This window comes from Octodon degus, unplaced genomic scaffold, assembly GCF_000260255.1.
Source record: "Octodon degus isolate 3935 unplaced genomic scaffold, OctDeg1.0 scaffold00147, whole genome shotgun sequence".
In the NCBI taxonomy this organism is placed as follows: Eukaryota; Metazoa; Chordata; class Mammalia; order Rodentia; family Octodontidae; genus Octodon; species Octodon degus.
In genome coordinates, this window is record NW_004524723.1 from 5313268 (window position 1) to 5333926 (window position 20659).

General features: G+C 37.1%; 2 protein-coding genes across 2 annotated transcripts in view; both read right to left on the reverse strand.

The window, feature by feature from the left end:
• The window catches only part of Dirc2 (disrupted in renal carcinoma 2), a 98609-nt gene that overhangs the window by 27874 nt on the left and 50076 nt on the right, over nucleotides 1-20659 (reverse strand). The window contains exons 5-6 of the mRNA XM_004642187.2: nucleotides 9632-9740; nucleotides 741-808 (exon numbers count right to left, since the gene is read on the reverse strand). Coding sequence (XP_004642244.1) covers nucleotides 741-808; nucleotides 9632-9740 — 177 coding nt within the window. The remainder of the gene's footprint in view (nucleotides 1-740; nucleotides 809-9631; nucleotides 9741-20659) is intronic.
• Nucleotides 15001-15981, reverse strand: CUNH3orf33 (chromosome unknown C3orf33 homolog). Its single transcript, XM_012517151.2, is given in 1 exon segment — nucleotides 15001-15981. A coding segment is annotated over 1 exon segment (864 nt). The 3' UTR covers nucleotides 15001-15117.

A 20659-nucleotide genomic window follows, 5' to 3' on the forward strand; every position in this document is an offset into this window, starting at 1 on the left:
AACTTGGGAAGTAAATGAATATTATCTCTCTGAAAACACTAAGAGTAGTTTTATACGCAGTCACCTAAAAGAGTGACATTTTCATTCTTTTTAGAGTAAATGAAACCCCTTTCTTTCTGATTCACATAAAAAGGTGCTGTCATAATGAGTTCAGATTGAAGAGTCTGATGAAACTAGAAACCTTCATGGACATTTTTCATCAAAATGGGATGACCACGGGAACAGACTTGCCAAGAAGGAGCATAAATAAAAACCTGCCTCAGCTTTTTCATGGGAACTTCTACAGATGCTGTCATAAAGGGTTCAACTCCTAAAAATTCTTGTTAATTACTGTTTGCTTTTATTAGATCACCTTCTTTTGGGTTTCATTTGAAGATCCTATTCTTTAATAATATGGAGAAAGGCAGCTTAATGACACTGGAATGTATTTTCAGTCTCTAAAAAGCATTTTAAGAACCACTCCTGAGAAAGTTCCCTGAAGCAGCCAGTTCTATCCTCTGCACGTGCATTTCTCGTAGCCTGAGTGGTACCCTTTTCTACCTTAGCCTGCTGGGCTTTGCCCTGAATTTGAAAGTTTATTGAAGGGAGCTGATTTCTCCCTGGATTCTGCCCTTCTTCTTTTGAACCAGGGATTGAACTCAGGCCCTTACGCTTGCCAGGGAAGCACTTATTCCACTGAGCCATCTTCCCAGCCGATGCCCTTCGTCTGTGGGCTCACATTTGATATGAAATATTCTCACCTTGCCATAGCTATTCCAACAACACAGCCTCCAACTATGGACCAAAATCCAATCCAGCCAGCATCTACCTGTTAACAAAGGAGCAGAAACATTTAATCGAAGACTTTTATTTAGAAGAAATAAAAAATTATCAATAATCAATATGTAACAACTAAAAGGCAAGAGAGCTATGAAATACTCTTTAAGAAAATGGATAGAGTAAAAGGATTCATAGGTAACTAATTAATAGCCCTTCACTTTTACTAGAACATTTAAATCAACATAATCAATATCACTAAGTATTTCTAGGCATGTGCTACGTCGGGCTAGGACTCCTAGGACAGTGGGAAAAGGAGTCACTGACTTCATAAAGTTTAAATATAAACAACACAAACGAAACTCCTAGGAACTAATTTAGGTGCTAAAATATCTAGTAGTATCTAAAAGTGTACTGATATGGCCACACACTTTGCAGAGCAATCTACAGATGCCACACTCCATCACTTGTCTATCTCTAACTCATACTGACACACGCCTTTTTCACAACTTATATCTGAATTTCAGTTGTCTTCATTAGTAAGATAGAGAAAATAGACGGAGGGTTAAATAACTAAGTATAAGGTGTTCAGCATCTGCCAGTTCTCCTATTGTTGAAATGCTGTGTGTTCCTAACAATACTGGTACATGTTTTTCTTCTTTTCCTCTCCTGCTACCACAACACTTATCCATTGTTACTTTCTTTCTTCTTTTCTTTCTTTCTTTTTTTTTTTTTTTTTCAGTATCAGGGATTGAACTTGGGACCTTGCACTTGCCAGGCAGGTGCTTATGCCACTAAGCTATCTCCCTGGCCATTACTTTATTTCTTACTTCCCGATTGTTCTAATAGCATTTGAAATGGTCTTTACAACTGGTTCTGCCCCATATGGCCAAAAGACATATTCTCACCATTTCACTTCCTTGCTTAGAAACAGTCACTGGCTATAGAGCAGAGTCCTAATCTGACCTAGCACTTGAGATAGCTCAAACGGACCTCTACCTGTTATTACTTTTTTTTTTTTTTCTGTTATTACTTTTTGAGTCTTATTTTTCATTACTCTTGTGGCAGGGATTGATAACTGTCCACAGAATGCTTTTTCTACCCAAGTACTTATTAGATTATATATCCCTGTTCCTCTTGGGCGCCACGTGACTAACGTTTCCTGTACAGATGTGAGCACAAGTGAGGGGTGCCACCTCCAGGTAAGATGGTAGAAGACAGTTGTGTGCATTCCCTGTCTTGCACCTGGACTGTGGATGTGGTCACCCAGCTGCTCCTATGCATGGAAAACAAAGTCCAGGGGACAGAACAACTACAGTGTGGAAGCGGCCCAGATCTCTAAGTCAGTGAGAGGCAAAAAATTTGTCCAAACCATGACCCCAACTGTCCTGGACTATGCATACTGTCCTACACTTTCATGAGAATGAGAAATTTAAAACTAGAAAAGCCCTCTTCTTACAGCAGTGTAGCCTACACTAAGTAATACAATAACCACATGCAAGTCTTTTGCTCTATCTGTTTGTCACCAGAAGCAAATATACATATATAAATGTCTTTGGTGAAAGATAACATCCTGAAGCCTGTGTTATCTCATTTTTCATACCACTGGCAATTGGGATAAGAAGACTCTATTCTTCAGGAATACTCTTTTGTTATAGGGCATTCACTGCCCAGTGTCCAAAGCTTATTCATCATGCAGTTTAGCCCCACAGACGGTTCACCTGTCCCTTGGCTGAGTGGGGTCCTATGGCAGGCTAAGGACAACCATGTATCTGGCTGTACTGATGATGGTCCTCTTTGGCCAGCTTGTAATTTTGTTTCCTTTGTTCATAGTATTCATTTTAGTTAATACAATTCTACCCAATAATTATACTTTTTCTTTGCTTAATTTTCTTGCTTTCATTTAATTTTAAATTTCACTTTAATACCTGGTATGATATATGGTCTCTGTATCTCTTCACCTTTGTACAGAGAAAGATGATCGAAAGGGTTTTAGAGAGTTTTCAACACAAAGCACAGACAGGCAAAATCATTACGATTTCAATAGTTACTGTGCTTTTCCTTATCATAAGTGAGCACATTTGGAATACCTGCCATCCCGAAAAGTTGGTCAGAAAACAAAAAGAAGGCTATCTTTTTTGTTTGTTTGTTTTGTTTTTTTTGGAGACAGGGTCTCACTATGTAGCTAGCTCATGCTGGCCTTGAACTTATTATGTAGCCCAAGATGGCGTCCAACTCATGGTAATCCTCCTGCCTTAGTGCTGAGTGCTATGATTATAGGCATTTGCTGCCTCAGTTTCACACTATTTGGGGAGGGGTTGAGCAGAGGTGATTCAAGCTTGAGGCTTCTGCCCTCAGGAGTGGGACAAGTGCCCCTAACACAAAGGCTACAGCATAAAGTGGCAATCTCCACGCACAGAGAAAGAGCTTGTGTCAGGTACCAACTCTGCTGCAGCCTTGAGTTTGGACTTCTGAGGCATCAAAACTATGAGAAATAAATATATTAATGTATTTGGTACTGGATCTCACTACACAGCTCCGACTTGTGGTCATCCTCCTGTTTTTCAGTCTCCCCAGCGCTGCGATTACAGGTATGGACCACCATACCCGGACTCAGTTGCTGGCTCAGTGTATGGTATGCTGGTACCAAGGATTAAACTCGAGTCTCTGTGCTTGCCTAAGCAGGCAATTAGTCCAATGAGCTATCTTGCTGGCCCTTAAACTTCTAATGTTATCAATACACAGCCTGAGGTATTCTGTGAGACCAGCCTACATGGACTAAAACGATGTACACTAGGCAATCTGCATTAGTGTTCTGGTTGACAACTAGAAAATCTGTCAGGAAGCCTACCTGAAGTCAAAAGATAGCCTACAAGGTAATTGAGAATTACAGAGCCACGATCTAGGGTGGGAAGGAAACCCAGAGAGAAAAGCCTCATATTTGGAGACCATGTTCCTTTAGGGGTGCCTGCTGATTTAAATGTGTATAAGGCCTAAGAAATTATCAACAGCCTCATTTACCTAGCAAAGAAACACTACGAGTTCAGCATCTGCAATTGGGTGAGAAGACCTTGCAAAAAGCCCAGAGTTGAGGAACTTTGAAGGTTATAATCGGAGTGGGGAGCAGGAGAGGGGGTGCGCTGAAAGCTGGGCAGTATCGTGCTGTTCAGCATTCAATTAATTTCAGTATTAAAGCCCCATTTTAAACAATCTCAACCCCTGAAACTACAGTAAGGTGTTCCCTCGACTCCTGTCAGAACAAAAGTTCTTTCTAGAGGAAAATGGCATCATTTTAAAGCTTAAATTAGCTCAGTAACTTCTCATATCTCAGTCAAAACATTGCTGAAAACATGAAAAGATGACTGAACACCAAAAGCAAAAGGGGATCCAGATTATGTCATTATGAAATATAGACTTTTAAAGTTATTTTAATAGATCAAAACAAAAAAGTAAAGCATTTCTACAGAAATGTATAAACTATAGAACCAAATCAAAGTTTTATGACAAAAATTCAAGAGTTAAAACTTATAGATGAATTTAATAATACAGTAGAGCTGAAAACTGAAACAGTGAGTTGGAAGAAATACCAGGTAATATATCTAGTTCAAAGCAGAGAAAGGCACAATTATGGAAAGCTTAGAAAAGACTAAGAGATGTAGGGAACAAAGATACATGTATAAAATACATAATTAGAGTCCCCAAAAGATAAATTAGAGAAAATAGAATTTAAGTTTTGAAGACACACTGGCTAAAAGAATTTTCAAAAACTGGAGATATTAAGCCACAGATACAAGGGGATCTACAAACCTAAAGTAGAACATAATTCAGATAGAAACCACCATTGAGTTGATGTCATAGTAAAAACTGCTGGAGTCTATGAGAGAAAATTTTAGAAAGCAGGCAGCTTTCTACTTGAGAGTTAGCTTCTCAGTTGAAACTACATATGAAGATAGGATATTTTCAAAGAACCAAAACAAAATAACTGCTAATCAAGAATTTGTTGCCTAACAATAAAATCTTCAAAATTAAAGGTGAAATGAAGACCCTTTTTGATCAAAGCAAAAGAAAAATGCTAGGTGTGGTGGAGCATACCTATAATCTCAACCACTCAGAAGGCAGAGGCAGGAGGATCTGGGCAATTTAGTGATACCCTATCTCAGAAGGAAGGTGATGCTGCTGAGGAGGTAGCTTAGTGCAAAAGTATCCCTGGGTTCACTTCATGAGTTGCTTCCCCTCAAACAAACAAACAGACAGACACCCAAACAACAGGTATCACCAGCAGAGCTATACCACAAGCAAACAAACAAATAAGTCCCCATTTAATAGGTGCTTTCTTAACAGAAGAAACAATGATCATGGAAAGGATAAAGATAAAATGAATACACACAAGGGTGACTCTAACTAAATATTGACTATATAAACAATAAAATAAAGGGCTGGTCAAATAGTTCAGTGGATTAAAGTGTCTGCAAGCAGGTGCAGGGGCTGGGGTTTCAATCCCCAGGCCTGCAGTGCCAGCTCCACCCCTGGGGCACACTGAGATGGCAACTGAGACTGGGCGTGGTGGTGCGTGCCTGTAATCTCAGCTCTTGGGAGGCTGTAAACAGGTGGATCACTACAAGTCTGATCTAGTAGTGAGACCCTGAACACCCTGTAGACCCTTCCCTAAAATTTAAAAAAAAACCCTCCCCCAAAAAACCCCAATAAAATAATATTGTCTGCAGCTAAAATATGTGATGATAACAACACAAAAGATGGAAAAAGCCATGCAAAGTTAGAGGGCTTCATAAGGACTTTGGGCTGTCCCAGACAAGGTAAAAGTTCTAATTTCTAAGTGATATTGATAAATTAAGTATACATTTTGTACATTTTATGGTAGCCAATAAATAGTAAAAGAGTTTATAACTATCAAGCTAACAGAAGAGGAAAACAGACTAATAAAAATATTTAATCAATCCAGAAGACAGTAGGAAAGAAAAGAAAAATATATTGCAGCAAACAAAATGAAAGCCAATAGCAAGATGGTTTTCATTACCCAAATTTATCAGTAATTAATTAAATATGATTGGACTACTCCAATTAAAACACAATGTATTTGACTAATTAAAGAAAAAATAATTTGCTACTTACAAAATGTATTGAAGAAACTTGTGAAAGTGAAAAAATGTAAAAAGATAAACCATGCAAACACCAACCAAAAGAAAGCCGGTGTAGCCAGGCATGTTGAGTATGATTCTGTCTCAAAATTTTAAAAAGGCTAAGGATCTAGCTCAGAACCATGGCCCTGGGTTCCATTCCCAGTACCTCCACCTCCTCCCACCTCAAGCTAGTGTAGTAAGGAAGTTTCAAAGCAAAAGACATCACCTAGAAATAAATATTTCATACCAGATAAAAGTTTTAATTCCCAGGTGGATTTGACAACTCTAGATTCATGTGTACCTAATTACATATTCTAAAACACACCTAGTAAACACTGGCTTAAAACAAGAGAAACTGACAAATTCATAATAAATTGTGGAGGATTTTAAGAGATCTCTCTTATTGACTTGTAGAACAATCAGACAAAAACAAAAATGTGAACAACACAATTAACAGAATCAATCCAAATGACATATAAAAACACATATCCAAGAATTATAGTGTATAACTGACCATATATTATGTCCAAAAATTTAAAAATACTGAAATCAAAAAGTCTATCCTATGATGACAGTTATATAGTTTAGATAAAAAAAATGAAAGAACTAGAGAATCTTCAACAGTTTGCAGATTAAGAAATTTTCCTATAAACAAATCATGATTCAAAGAAAATATCATTATGGATACTAGAAAACACTTTAAATTGAGTAATAATGAAAATACTAAGTAAAACTTATGGGACAAGCAAAAAGCTATGTTTAATAATAAATGTGTAGCCTTGAAATAAATATATTAGAATAGCTAAAAATCAAGGATCTTCATCAAAAATCGGAAAAGAGAGTAAGCAACGCCCTGAAAAAACCAGAATAGAAAAATATAAAGACAAAACCAGAAATCAATAAAATAGAAAAGAAGCATTGTGAAACTGGTGAAAATATTCCAGGAAAAAAGATATAGATGAACAGCATCTTGGAATGACTTATCTTGGAGACCTAATAAAATAAGGTGACAGACACTACAAAGAAGCTTTTGTCAATAAATGTAAAAACTGAGACAAATTACAGATAATTACATTATGTATGTAAAAATTACCAAAACTGACAAGAAATATGAAATCAGAATAATTTTGTAACTATTGAAGAAACTGAATCTATATTTAAAAATCTTTTAATAAAAAAAACTATATAGCTTAACCAGGGAATTCCACAAAATATTTAGGAAAAACAGAAGATCAAAGCCACCAATCTTACATAAAGTCTCCAATAATAGAAAAGGAGTGAATATTTCCTCAGTTGTTCTTTAAGACCAGTAAATCATGGCTACTAAAGTCAACAAGGATAAGCACTAGAAAGAAAAATTATAGGATTTTCATTCAGGAATTTAATTGCAAAAAAAGGGCAAACGAATACAGTGACACAAAAAATGTGTAATATGCCACAGACAGGTTGGATTTAGTATGAGGGTGCAAGTTAGTTTAAAATTTTTACTTTTATTTCATTTCAGTTGATTTAAATTTCAAATTAAGCAGTCATAGTTAGTTAGTAGCTCCCATGCTGGGCAAAGAAGTACAAGATAACATTGAAGGGCTGGTCAGATAGCTCAGGGGATTAAAGCGCCTGCTTAGGCAAATGCAGGGGCCGGGGATTAGATCCCATGCCTGCCATGCCAGCCCCGCCCCTTGGGTGTGCTAAAATTGAGACTTGGCATGGTGGTGCCTGGTGCCTGTCTGTAATCCCAAGGCTTGGAAGGCTGAAAAACAGGAAGGATCACTACAAGTCTGATCTGTGTAGTGAGACTCTGTAGACCTTGCACTAAATACATTAAAATAAATAAACAAACAACATCAAGAGATATACTCATAAGTTTAGAGCAAGTACATGTTTAAAAACCTTTTTTGCTTTACAGTCTGTCAAATCAATGTCCACACAAAGAGGCGGTTTCTGCTGATTCTTTTTTAAAAAAATGAGTCACACTTTTCTAGTATTTCTGCATATCTAATGTACTTTCCTAAAACTGTATTTTGTATGTTGCATATGATAAATGTGGAGATTCTGGATACCTTTATCTTTCTCTAAAATGGTTGACTCTTTTTCTAATAGGGAACTCAACTACTGGCCAATCATTCTGAATCTGACTGCATGGGCTGGCTCTGTGCTTTATTACAGTAAATAAATAGAAATTGGGGTGCTTCTCCTGCCCCTGACACTCAGAGGGATCATGCTCCAAGCTGTTTTTTCTGTAGTTTTGCAGGGCTTGAGTTAGGCTTTATTTGTGGTTGGTCTAACTGGAGGACTTACCCTACCTAGGGCACGTCCCTCTACAGTTACTTTCCCAGGGTCTCAGCAGGAGCCAAAGAGTTAATTAAGTGTTAAGGAGGTAGCATCACAGGAGCTGGCCAAAACTCCAAGACACTGCTGGACCTCTATTACCTTTCTTCTGCTTTCAGCCCAAAAGTGGTCTCTCAGGTAAAGCCTCTAGCAGCTCTGCCCTGATATAAATGATAAATGGGCTCATTTATCAGCCAGAAATTCCTGGGGTCCCTATACAACCTCCTGGACATCTTTGTTTTCCACAGCTCTCTTGTTTATGTATCAGTAAGACATATTTAGGGACTTACAACACCATGACCACACACAAATGCATAGCCATAAATGTGTAAAATGAAAAAAATAACAATATCACATGACCAAGTACTGGTCATGATGTGGAACACTGAGAAATTTCATGTTCTGCTGGTAGATTTGTACATGAATGCAACTGCTTTGGACAAGCCTGGCCTCATCTGTCAAAGCAGGAAGACACTAGTAACCAGCAATTCCATTTCTAGATATATATATACCCAATACAGACGTTTAAGGGAGGCATAAGACACAAGTAGGAGTGTTCGAACGCACACCACTACTTGAGTCTGCCAAAAGAATCCATAGCTCATCAGAAATAGAATGGAAAAACCATATATTCATAAAACGGAATATTCTATCAGAGCAGTACAGTGATTTCACCTACTTACCCTGCTAAATATTTCTCCATCCTTTCTACCATGCTATATGGAAGCAAAGACAAGGAATAGATGGTTTCAAGCATGGTGAAATGGTTTTTAAAGAAACAAGATACCCCCTGCCTTTTTTTTTTTTTTTAAAGACAGGGTCTCACTGTATAGTTCAGGATGGCCTTCAGATCACTATGTAGCCCAGGCTGTCCTTGGACTTGCAATGATCCTCCTGCCTCAGCCTCCGGAGTGCTGGGATTATGCACTACCATGCCTAGCTATGAGATATCCTTTCCCTGAGACGAGAAAAAATAAAATAAAATATAGCTAGGATAATGTAGTCGATGATGGTGTCAAGCTTCTTTATAAAAATAAATGATACAGTCAACAAAACTAATATTCATTCATCATCTATTTATCAGCATCATTAGTAGTCCCAAAAGAAATGTAAATCATTGCTTTTATCAAGTTTTATGATTTTAATGTACTTCAGGTTGACTTTGGACTCATTATGTAGCCCAGGCTGACCTTGAGTTCATGGTGATCCTCCGACCTCAATCTCTCTAGTTTTGGGATTCCAGGCCCAGCTCTGTCACCAGGTTTTTAACTATTCCATAAGAACCTTGCTTTTGCCACAATAATTTAGGATACTGTTCCACAGTCTTTAAAGCTAAATTAAGAACATGTAAGCAGTATTTATAAATGAAATAAGCCAAAATACCTATAACAAATAAATAAAATACTTACTTGACTGACATGCACTGGTGTTAAAATTAAGTCCAGTACTCCCGACCAGCCAGCAAATACACCAAGTGGTATAGCATAGGCTAAAGCAATCATCAAAAATCTTAAATTGCTGTAAAAGGGAAGAGAAAACATCATTACAAATTAACAATCTAGAATTTAAACTGTTACTCATGAAAAATAAAACTAGAAACACAATCAGAAACAAAAATTTTTCAGTTTAACATAGTGAAGTTCGCATATATTCAAATTCAATATAGACAAGTTCCTTAAAATTGTATTTATATAAGAAATAACTTTTTCCTTAATACTGATTAAAATTCTCAATGTTTACTGTATCATATCCTGTTTACTTAATTATTACTATTACTTCACAGAGTGAGTAGTCATTAAGTTCAGTTTAAAATAACTTATCTGAAAGGATAATTTACTAATTCTCTTATGGATAAGGAAATCAAAGATTAACCAGAAACTTATATAGTTTATTAGTTTTTATTTCTTAGTAGCTTTCAGGTTTATATTTATGTATTTAGTATAGGGACTACAGAGTCTCACTACACAGATTGGACTTGTAGTGATCCTCCTGTTTTCAGCCTCCCAAACGCTAGGATTACAGGCACATGCCACTACGCCCAGTCTCAACTGCCATCTCACCATGCCCCAGGGGTGGGGCCAGCTCAGCATGCCGGCAATCAAACCCCGCTCTCTGCACCTGCATAAGCAGGCGCTTTAGTCTGCTGAGCAATCTGGTTAGCCCTGTTTTCTTATTAAAGGTTTTATTAATAAATATTTTTATAGGCAGTTTAATTTGCACAGATTGAAAAATTACCAAAAATTCATGGGACAGGTCTCTTTTACTTCTGCTTACCTCACCCCACAATTACCAATGCTATTGCCTCCCAAAATAACATTACTACATAAGCCAATGCGCATATACAACGGGTGATCAAAAACTACAGCGAACGGTAACATTTTAAAGATGTGTTATAGTTAAAGGCACACTGCTATCAATCCCCCTCAAAATACTCCTCTCTGCTTCAACACACTTATCCCATCATTCTTGCTACTTTCTGAAGCAGTTCTGGAAGTCCCCTTTCATGCCTTTGTGAGGTATGGTTAAAAAATCTATGGTAAATGCTGCTGCTGAGCGCCATCCACCAGAAAGGGAGCCTCATGAAAACGCCACGACACATTCACATCCAACTTCTTTGCCAGATCTGGTATCTTGCAATGTCTGGCTCTTCCCAAAGTCAAAATGATCATGAAAGGTGTTTCAAACCGATTCAGACACTGAGGCAGCCACAATAATACAGCTAAACACACTCAAAAAAGAAGACTTCAAAAGTGGCAGGAACTACAGTATAAGTGTGCTCAAAGCAAGCGTGAATATTTTCAGGGAGATTAATTGCAATGTCGTTTAGTATAATAAATTTTAAAAATTAAAACACACACCAAATTTTTCAGTCATACCTCATACAAACACAATTTTTCCTTCAACCTTTTAACACAAGTGATGGCATATTGTCATATTATAATCACCTGCTAAACCTTTTTCTTTTCATTTCTTTGGTACTTCTGGGGATTAAGTCTGGGACTTTGCTGTTCATGTTGGTCAAGACGCTGCCACTGAGCTATTTGCCTGGCTCCTTGACAATGCTCCTTTAACTTAATGACATGGCTCCTTCCATAGTCATTGTATGAAGAACTTCTTTATTCTTTCTTACAACTGTACAGTACCTCACTATGTTGATGGATCATAAATTCATTAAAACATGCATAGTGTATGTGTGTGTATATATATACTTTTATTCTTTGTCCTTATAAAACCATTTCATATCTATGTTAGCACACTTGTATGATTGATTCCTAGATGTGCAACTGTCATGCCAAAAAGTATGCATATTTGTTACTTTAACAGACATTGCTAACTGCTGTTTACAGAAATTGTGTCTCTACACAACTATCGCAATGGCTAAAATAAAAATACAGTGATAACACCAAAGTCTGACAAGGATAAGCAGTCAGTGGATAATTCAGACACTGCTCATATTAATGAAAAAGTGATATTGCCACCTTAAAAAGAAATATTTAGATCCTGTACTAAATTTAAAAAAATGGCAGTTAAAAACAAATATTTATGCTTCCACCATATAATCTAGAAATTGCACTCTTGGACATTTATCTCAGATAAATGAAAGACATATTCACACAAAAACCTGTATGGAAATGTGTATCTGTAATAGCCCCAAACCCAAAGCAACCCAGATAAACTAGAAGCAACCCAGATACCATTCAATAAATGAACAGCTAAATAAATGGTGGCACATATGTACCATGGAATACTACTCAGCAATAAAAAGGAATGAACTAGTGATATACCCAAAAGCCTAGAGAACTCTCCAGAGAATTATACTGATCAAAAATAAAGCTAAAGTTGTAATACTATATGGTACCACTTATGTAATTTTGAAATAGCAAAATTATAGCAGCAGAGAACAGATGAATGTCTGCCAGGAATTAAGGGGTACAGCAGGGAGGTGAGATGTGCGTGACCCAGGCACCCAAAGGATCCTTGTGGAGATCATGACTATATCAGTGTTAATATTATGGGTGTGACTACCTCCTTCTGCAGGACGCCATCACTGGGGGAAACAAAGAGTTTATGTTACTTATTTATATTCTTTCTTTTGTATTTAGTGCAGGATCTACAGGGTCTCACTACATAGAACAGATTCCTAGTGATTCTCCTGTCTGCAGCCTCCCAAGTGCTGGGATTACAGGCACGCACCACCACGCCCAGTCTCAATCGCTGTCTCAGAGCACCTGGGGGTGGAGCCAGCACAGCACGCTGGGGATTGAACCCTAGGCTGCGCTCTGCCTAAACAGGCGCTTTAGTCTGCTGAGTTATCTGGCTGGCCATATTTATATTATTTCTTACACTGTATATAAATATATGTTCATCCTATTAAGTTTAATTAAAATATAATGAAAATCAGATGTCATTCAAAATAGCTTTAAAAAACTAAAAGCATCTAGGAATATATTTGGAAGGGATTAGACTTCTATGGAAAAAACAAAGCAACCTTTCATTTAAGTGAACAGAGGTGGTCCAACATGCAGAGAAGTCTATGCTAACAATTCACCCCAAATTAATCTATAAATTCAATGCAACCACAGTTATAACCCAATTGTGTTTTTCCTAGAAATGCAAGAAATGTACTCCAAATTTTAAGTGGAAGAATGAAAGTCATTAAAAATTTATCCTTTAAAAAAGATGGAGAAAGTCCTTTTCCTACCAGATATTAAGACAAATAGCATGGCCAGAATGACAAAAAAAAAAAGTACAGAATTGGGTTGTCAACAACAACAACAACAATAACAAACCAATGGAGAAGAACAGAGAGGTAAGACACAGAAATTCAATACATAAGGAAGATGACACTGCAAATTAAAGTGCTAATAAATGGTGCTACTGAATTTTATGGGGAAAAACACTCCTACATCACTAATTAACATCATATATTAAGGTGTACTCTAGGTGGAGTGAAAACCTAAATGTGAAAAATAAAAGCAAAAAGTTGACAATTAAGGAATCTGTAGAAATATTTATTAGGCAGATGGTAGATGGGAGTAGATATTTGATGTTTTAAAAATCGAGAAGATAGGGCTGGGGAGATGGCTCAGTAGGATAAGCGCTTGACTGACAAATGCAAGGATCTGAGTTCAATCCCCAGTTCCGGAAAAAAAAAATCAAGAAGATAGGGGGCCAGCGAGACAGCTCAGTGGACTAAGCACATGCTTAGGCAGGCGCAGAGACTGGGGTTCAATCGCAAGCACCACATGCTGTGCCAGCCCCAGCCCTGGGGCCACTGAGCCAGGAACCAAGTCCGTGCGTGGTGGCACACGCCTTTAATTCCAGTGCTAGGGAGGCTGAAAACTGGAGGATCACTATGAGTCTGAGCTGCATAGTGAGACCCTGTATCAGATATGTAGATTAAAAAAAACCCAACAAGGTATTTATATCTAAAATATGTAAATCATTAAGAAAAAGAAACTATCATTAAGAAATCAGCAGAAACTATGAATAAGAATTTTACAGTTGATGAAACCTGCAAGGCTGATCAATAATGAGAATCTAAAACCAATTAATAATCACAAAATGCAAATTAAATAAAGACGTATTAGTTTATACCCATTAGACTTGGAAAGATACAAAATGTCAAGTTCAATCTGGCAATGGCTGGCAAATTAAACTTAGGCAATATTATGACCTAGCGATCCGGTTGCAGGGTCGATTTCCCTAGGAAATGCCTGGATTCTTGGTGATGTGTAAGAGGTGTCACACCAGAGGCAGTTTTGGAATTGTAATTCATTGTTGGTATACAATGGGAGAGATACCTAAAATGACAGATTAATGCCTTGTGCACAAAGGTGTACACAGCAACAGAGGTGTATCTTGACACAGTAACAGCATCACCAAATGAGAGCTTCCCAGTTACCATATTCCTCCTGACAGGCAAAGGTATTCTCATGGATGAAGCAGTCTTATAAACAAAAAACAAACACAAAAAGAAAACCCGAGTCAAAACACAGATTTGGCTAACAATATATATTAAACACAAACAACAGAAGAATTTGTCAAACTATGTTTAGAGATAATCCACAAAATCCAGACCTTGGGGATAGAAGAGCTGCTTCCTTAATAAATAAATTACAATGAAAAATGAATGAATGGAAAAGAAGTCCACAGACTACAAAGCATTTGAGCCAAGCACAGTGCATGGAGCTAGTCTGGATCCCAATTCAAAGTTGAGAATTTTAGGAGACAACAGGAAGCTCAAAAGCTGATTTGGTATCAGTAAGTTATTGTTAGAGAAGTTGTTAGGTAAGATAATGGCACTATATATGTGTAGGTATAAATAACTCCTTTATTATAAGTAATGAAAGCTGATAAAATTGGAAAGTTAAAGAAATAGTCTCTTTAAATAGAAAATAAACACAGCTGCTCAAATTATGTAACAATGGTAAACATGTGGATTTTCTCTTCAAACAGTGGTACTAAATAAATACAGTCTGCAGAGGAGCAGGCCAAGGCAGCCCCGAGGACTGAACCCAGGGCCTTCACCCTGAGCTGCGTGCTAGTCCACTTGTTAAACCTGGAGACAGAGACTCACAAGTCTCTAGGTTGCTTGGGCCGGGATCTCACTTTGCTGCTCCTGCCTCAGCCCCAGAGTGCTTGGATTAAAGGCATGTGCCACCAAGGCCAGTTCTGGGAATTTTTTAATAGTATTTCATTGTTCCTAAAACCATGTTGCATTAACCTTTAAATTAATTCTGATATTACATTAATCATAATCTGCTGTATGCTTAAATACCATTAAAATTCAACTTTGATCATTTATGGAAACTTCCACATGGACTCGGTGAAAAACGTCCGTATTTACCTATTCTACTCTTCCAAGGAGTAACCTCTAGACCTCTGGGATATATCACCCTTTCCTACAAAAATGCAAGTGACTCATAAATTCTCTGAATTTCAGTACTAAGGAGTAGTTACTCAAGCTGTCTTTCCAAGATTCATAAGTTCTTCTAAATTTGTCATAACTTCCTTTTTTCAAGTTGAAATCTGATCCAGTTGCTTTTAAATTTTCTCTTTTCCACATTTCTTTGAATTTTTCCAAATGACTTTCTTTTTCAGATTCTTCCTTCCACATTCCTTCTCCTTTTTTTGTAGCTGCTAATTCAGCTTTAAGCAATTTTCTGTGAACTGTCCAGTAAGTTCTGGAATCATGATTCAGCCCTTTAACAAGAACAGTTTTACCCAGGCCTCTTAGCAAAATTTCTTCATTCAAATTCACATGAAAATATCCACCTTTATTCACCAAAAGGTAGCAACAGAGTATTGAATTATCCTTTCCAAGAAGTTGGAACCATAGCAGCTAGGAAGCTTTTAGCTCTTTTTGTAACCATGCTTTCCCGCCTTTGGTGAGTTCTACTCCAGCCAGCTTAACCAGCAAAACATCACATGGCTCCTTTCTCCATGAAGATATAATAGGTAAAGTAATGGGAATATGTTCAATTTCTACACCATTCTCAGTTATCTGATATAATTGTCCACGTAATTTAACCTTCTTTCTTTTAAATTCTGCTGGAATATCTGAAGATTTTGTAAATTTTGATGTCAGTTGAACATGTCTTAGAAATAACATTATTCCAGCAATGGCCATCCTAGTGCTGATGTTCTGGACGAGGCACAAGTGATCCACTGCCCACTGCGAGACCCGTGTCACCACACTGGGGACTGCCTGGTCCCGCGTGGACGGCGACAAGGAGGCCCTGGGCTGCCCCGACATGCTGGCTGTTTCCCATGAGCGTGCCACAACCCCAGGCGGGGCACTGTATTTATATTTACAGAGTCTTTATATTACTCATAATGAAATATTTTGGGAGGAAATGGTGTGTCTTCTGGGACATTATTTAAAATATAAATGGATAGGATAGGTATATAGTTACATTCTCCTAATGAATAGAGCGATTTGTTCTAATGGTGTTTGTAAATAGGATATCATGCCCGCATCTTGTATAGCAATTAACCACTAGGAAAAATGTATGCAATGTGTGAATTATTGAAACTGTCCTACCAATTTGATTTGAAACTGTCTCATTACTATTTGCTTATCGATAAAATTATGCGAAAAAAAAGAAAATTAGATAGGTCAATAAGCCTATCAATAAACAAAGAGCAGCAAAACATTAAAAAAAAATATATATATATATATATAAATAGAGATGTGGGTGGAGCAAAGAGGAAACAAGACTGGAGCTCAACAATACTTGCCAACACAGGGTTATGGGGCAGGTGTACTACTGTAGCTTGTATATTATTGTAACATGCCAAAGTAGAAAGTTAAAAAATCCACATAGTATTCTGTAAAAGTGTTCAAGATACTATATATAATACAGATTATAAATTATTATATATGAAAAATGTATGTAATATAGGTTATTTTATGAAGAGTATGTCATTAGATAAACAGAAACATACAAAATTAAATATAAAAGCACAGAGATAGAGATACAGTAAAGGCATTTGGAAAATGGCAGCAGGGAGAGGAATGGGAGCAGGAAATACGAACAAAAGAGTGAATAAATGTGTTCATTTGCCCCAAGTAAGCAACATGTTCAACTCCTGTCATCTTGTTATCTATAAGGCAAAAAGAACAACCAGTACCATTAAACAGATACCAATACACAAAAGGCGAGCAATGTTTACACTGGTCACAACGGTTCAAAACATAAGGGCACCGTGTGGACAGTAACTGAATTATGGTGAGACCATGGTACACAAATACTGATGGCTTTTTTTGCTCAGACAGGGAACTGGAATTTAGAGGCCAATATTCTGACAGACTCAGGAAGCGATGACTTCAGGAGCTCTTTCAAAGACCAGAGAAGATTATATTGTAGGCTGGATATGGGGAAAGTCAGGCCCTGAGGACGCCATTTGAGAGCCCAACCATGGGGTCAGCGGGGGTGTGAACTGCACACATGGTGAGAAAGACAAAAGGATGTTAGGTGTTGGTGAAAATGGGCTTGTATCACACTTTATGGTTCACACTGAATGACGGTCTTGATTCGTGGGTAATTAGAAGTATATATAGAATGTATCATGGGTGTAATTTAAAGTTAATGTTCTTTCCTGACAGGACGATTTTGTACATAACTTCTTAACTTAAAATCCTTTAATAGCTCATCCTTCAGAGAATAGTCCAAGATTACTAGTGTGGCATAATATGGTGGCAATCTACATCTCTAGCTTTCGCTATTAAGAGCTCACTTCTGCTTCTGGCTCTGCATGGAGAAAACTTAAGCCGATAACATTTTAAATACTCATCATCTTAAACTGTCATATCACAAATATGCAACACTGATCAAAATTCAAGTTAGTTAATATTTTTCTTCATTATGTGAAAGACAATACACTAGGTATTGTACAGAGTGGTTTTCTTTTCTTTTTTTGACAGAACCGGGGATTGGACTCAGGCCCTTGTGCTTGCCAGGGAAGTGCTTATTCTAACTGAGCCATCTCCCTGGCCTCATCATTTTATTTGTAAAAATTTATATTCAACCCACTCAATTTGTAGCTAGGAATTGAATTTTGAAAAATGATATACAGCTAATGAATGTGGCTAATGGAATCAAAGAACTGACTTTTAAATTTTGTCACATCTGAACTAATTTAAATCTAAATTTGAAAACAGAAGCAATAGAAAGTAGTTCCTACCCATTAAGCAACCTTTGTGTTTTGGCAGAACTGTTTCACTTTACCAGCTGCAGTGCATAAGAAGAGCACACTCTGGCGGGTGTTTTCTATTGTTCTCACCCATCATTGATCTGCCTGGTGACAATGGTCTGATCCAGTTCTAATTATTTTTCTCTCCACACTGATTCTAATTTGCTCATTTAAATATTTCTTGTTGAAAGAAAATAGGAGACTGGAATAGAGAGGCATGTTGTAAATTTCACAGTGAACGGCAATAGGAATTGCTGTAGCAGAGCAAAGGGAATGTTTGCAGTGAAAAAGTTTTTACATCATCAGAGTGGGCAGTGGTAAGAAAAGTTTTCAGTAAATATATGGTGAGTCTTATATGAAGTTTCTTCTCAACTGTCAAAAAAGTAAAATGATCAACAAACATTCTGAAATAATTTTAACAAACAGATCCAAACTTACGACATTGGCTAGGTATAAGATGGTTTAGGTCCAGGAATATAGCTCAGTGGCATAAGCGCCTGCCTGTTAAGCCCCGAGTTCGATCCTCCATACCAAAAAAAGATTGTTTAGATTTTTTTTTACAAAAGAAAACTGTTTTAGATGAAGAAGTAGTAAAATAAATTGTTAATTTAGCTACTTTTTTTTAATTATAGAGAAAAGCTAGATGCTACATTTTACAAAAGTGACAGATGTTCAATTTAGCACAAGACAACTACCTGTACAATGTAAGAACTTCCCTATAACATCAAAAGTCTGTTCAAAATTTGAAAATGTAAGGGCTGGCCAAATAGCTCAGCAGATTTAAGTGCTTGCAAGCAGGGGCAGGGGCCAGGGTTGGATCTCTGGGCCTGCCATGCAGGCCTCGTCCCTGGGGCGCCCTGAGATGGCAATTGAGACCGCGCATGGTGGCGCAGGCCTGTGATACCAGTTCTTGGGAGGCTGTAAACAGGCAGATCACTACAAGTTTGATCTCACAGCGAGACCCTGAACACCCTGTAGACCCTTCCCTAAAATAAAAAAAAATAAAAAATTGAAAATGCAATGACTTATTTTGATTTTAGTAGAATATTGGAAACAATATATTACTATATAGGAATGTACACTTTTCAAATGAAAATGTAAAGAAATCTAAATATATATCAACTCCAATGAAAACTTAAGTGTCCAAGGTGAGATGTGCTGTAAAGGTAAAATATACACTAGATAGCAAAGTTTTTTAATACAAATATAAGAATGTAAAATGTGTCAATTTTTAATATTGATTACATGTTAAGAAAATATTCTAGCTCTGAGTTGAATAAGCTATGTTCCCTTTTATTCTGTCTAATAAGGACACTAGAAAATTTAAGATTACATATGTGGCTTGAATTATACTCCTATTGGACAGTATTACTATAGAAGACACAAAGATATAGCTGTTTTTCTTTCTTTTTTTTTTTTGGTATTTAGTACAGGGTCTATAGGGTCTCACCAAATAGATCAAACTTGTAGTTACCTGTCTGTTTTCAGCCTCCCAAGAGTTGGGATTACAGGCGTGGTCACTAACCCAGTCTCAATTGCTGTCTCAGCACACCCACGGGTGGAGCAAGCAAGGCATGCTGGGGAGCAAACCCCCGCTACTGCGCTCTACCTAAGCAGGTGCTTTAATCTGCTGAGCTATTTGGCTGGCCAATATAGCTCTTTACTACAAGCAATTTTCTATCTTGGGGGAGAGAATAACCAACTAGAGATGGCTACTGATGAATCAATAAAAACTCATTACAAGTTGCTGGGAAAAATATCCAGAAGATAAATTCAAACTGCCCAACTGCCAGTCATAATTAACTGTGATGATCTGTACCTCTGAAGAATAAGATTTAGTACTGGGGCACTGAAGCCTTTGAGGGTAGACTGAACTACAGTTAAAGTAAGTTAAACCAATAAAATACTACAGTAAAGTTTCCCATAATGTGAGCCTACTAGTGTTATATGAGATAATTTTAAGTAATATGAGTACAACAGTTATTTTATTTACATACTAAATAGCACCTGCTTATTTTACTATGCATTAATAAATAATAAATAATCTATATTAGGAACAACATAAACACATAAAACTCATAATTTCACATATGGTATTGTTTGATACAAGAGGTTTTTTTGTTTGTTTGTTTTTGGCGTTACTGGGGATTGAACTCAGGACCCTGTGCTTGCTAGGCAAGCGCTTATTCTACTGTGTTATCTCTCTGGCCCTGATACAAGTTTGTTTGTTTGTTTGTTTGTTTGTTTGGCAGAACCAGGGATTGAACTCAGGCCCTTGGGCTTACCAGGGAAGCACTTATTCCACTGAGCCATCTCCCCGGCCCACTAAGTTTTTTAATAAAAGAAATTATTTAAGGAAAGTAAAAGTTTGATAGTATAGTTGGTACACAAGGCAAAAATTACAATGGTTTTGAGTGATTTTTTCAGTGTTTCAGGCAATACAAATATTTAATTAGTATTTTATCAACTATTTACAACCTGATTAATGGTTACTAAAGTTATTATTTCAAATTCTTTTTTAAAAATATGAAATTAACCTGGGGATACATGTCCACAATCTTGGCACTCTAGGAGGCTGAGGTAGGATTGGGAAGTCCAACCTAGCCCAAGTAATTTAGTGAGATCCTGTCTCAAAATAAAGACTAAAGCTCAGTGCAAATGCCCTAGGTTCAGTTCCATTCTCTCTCTCACCTCCCTCCTTTGTTTTACTCTTTTTATTTTATTTTATTTTATTTTTT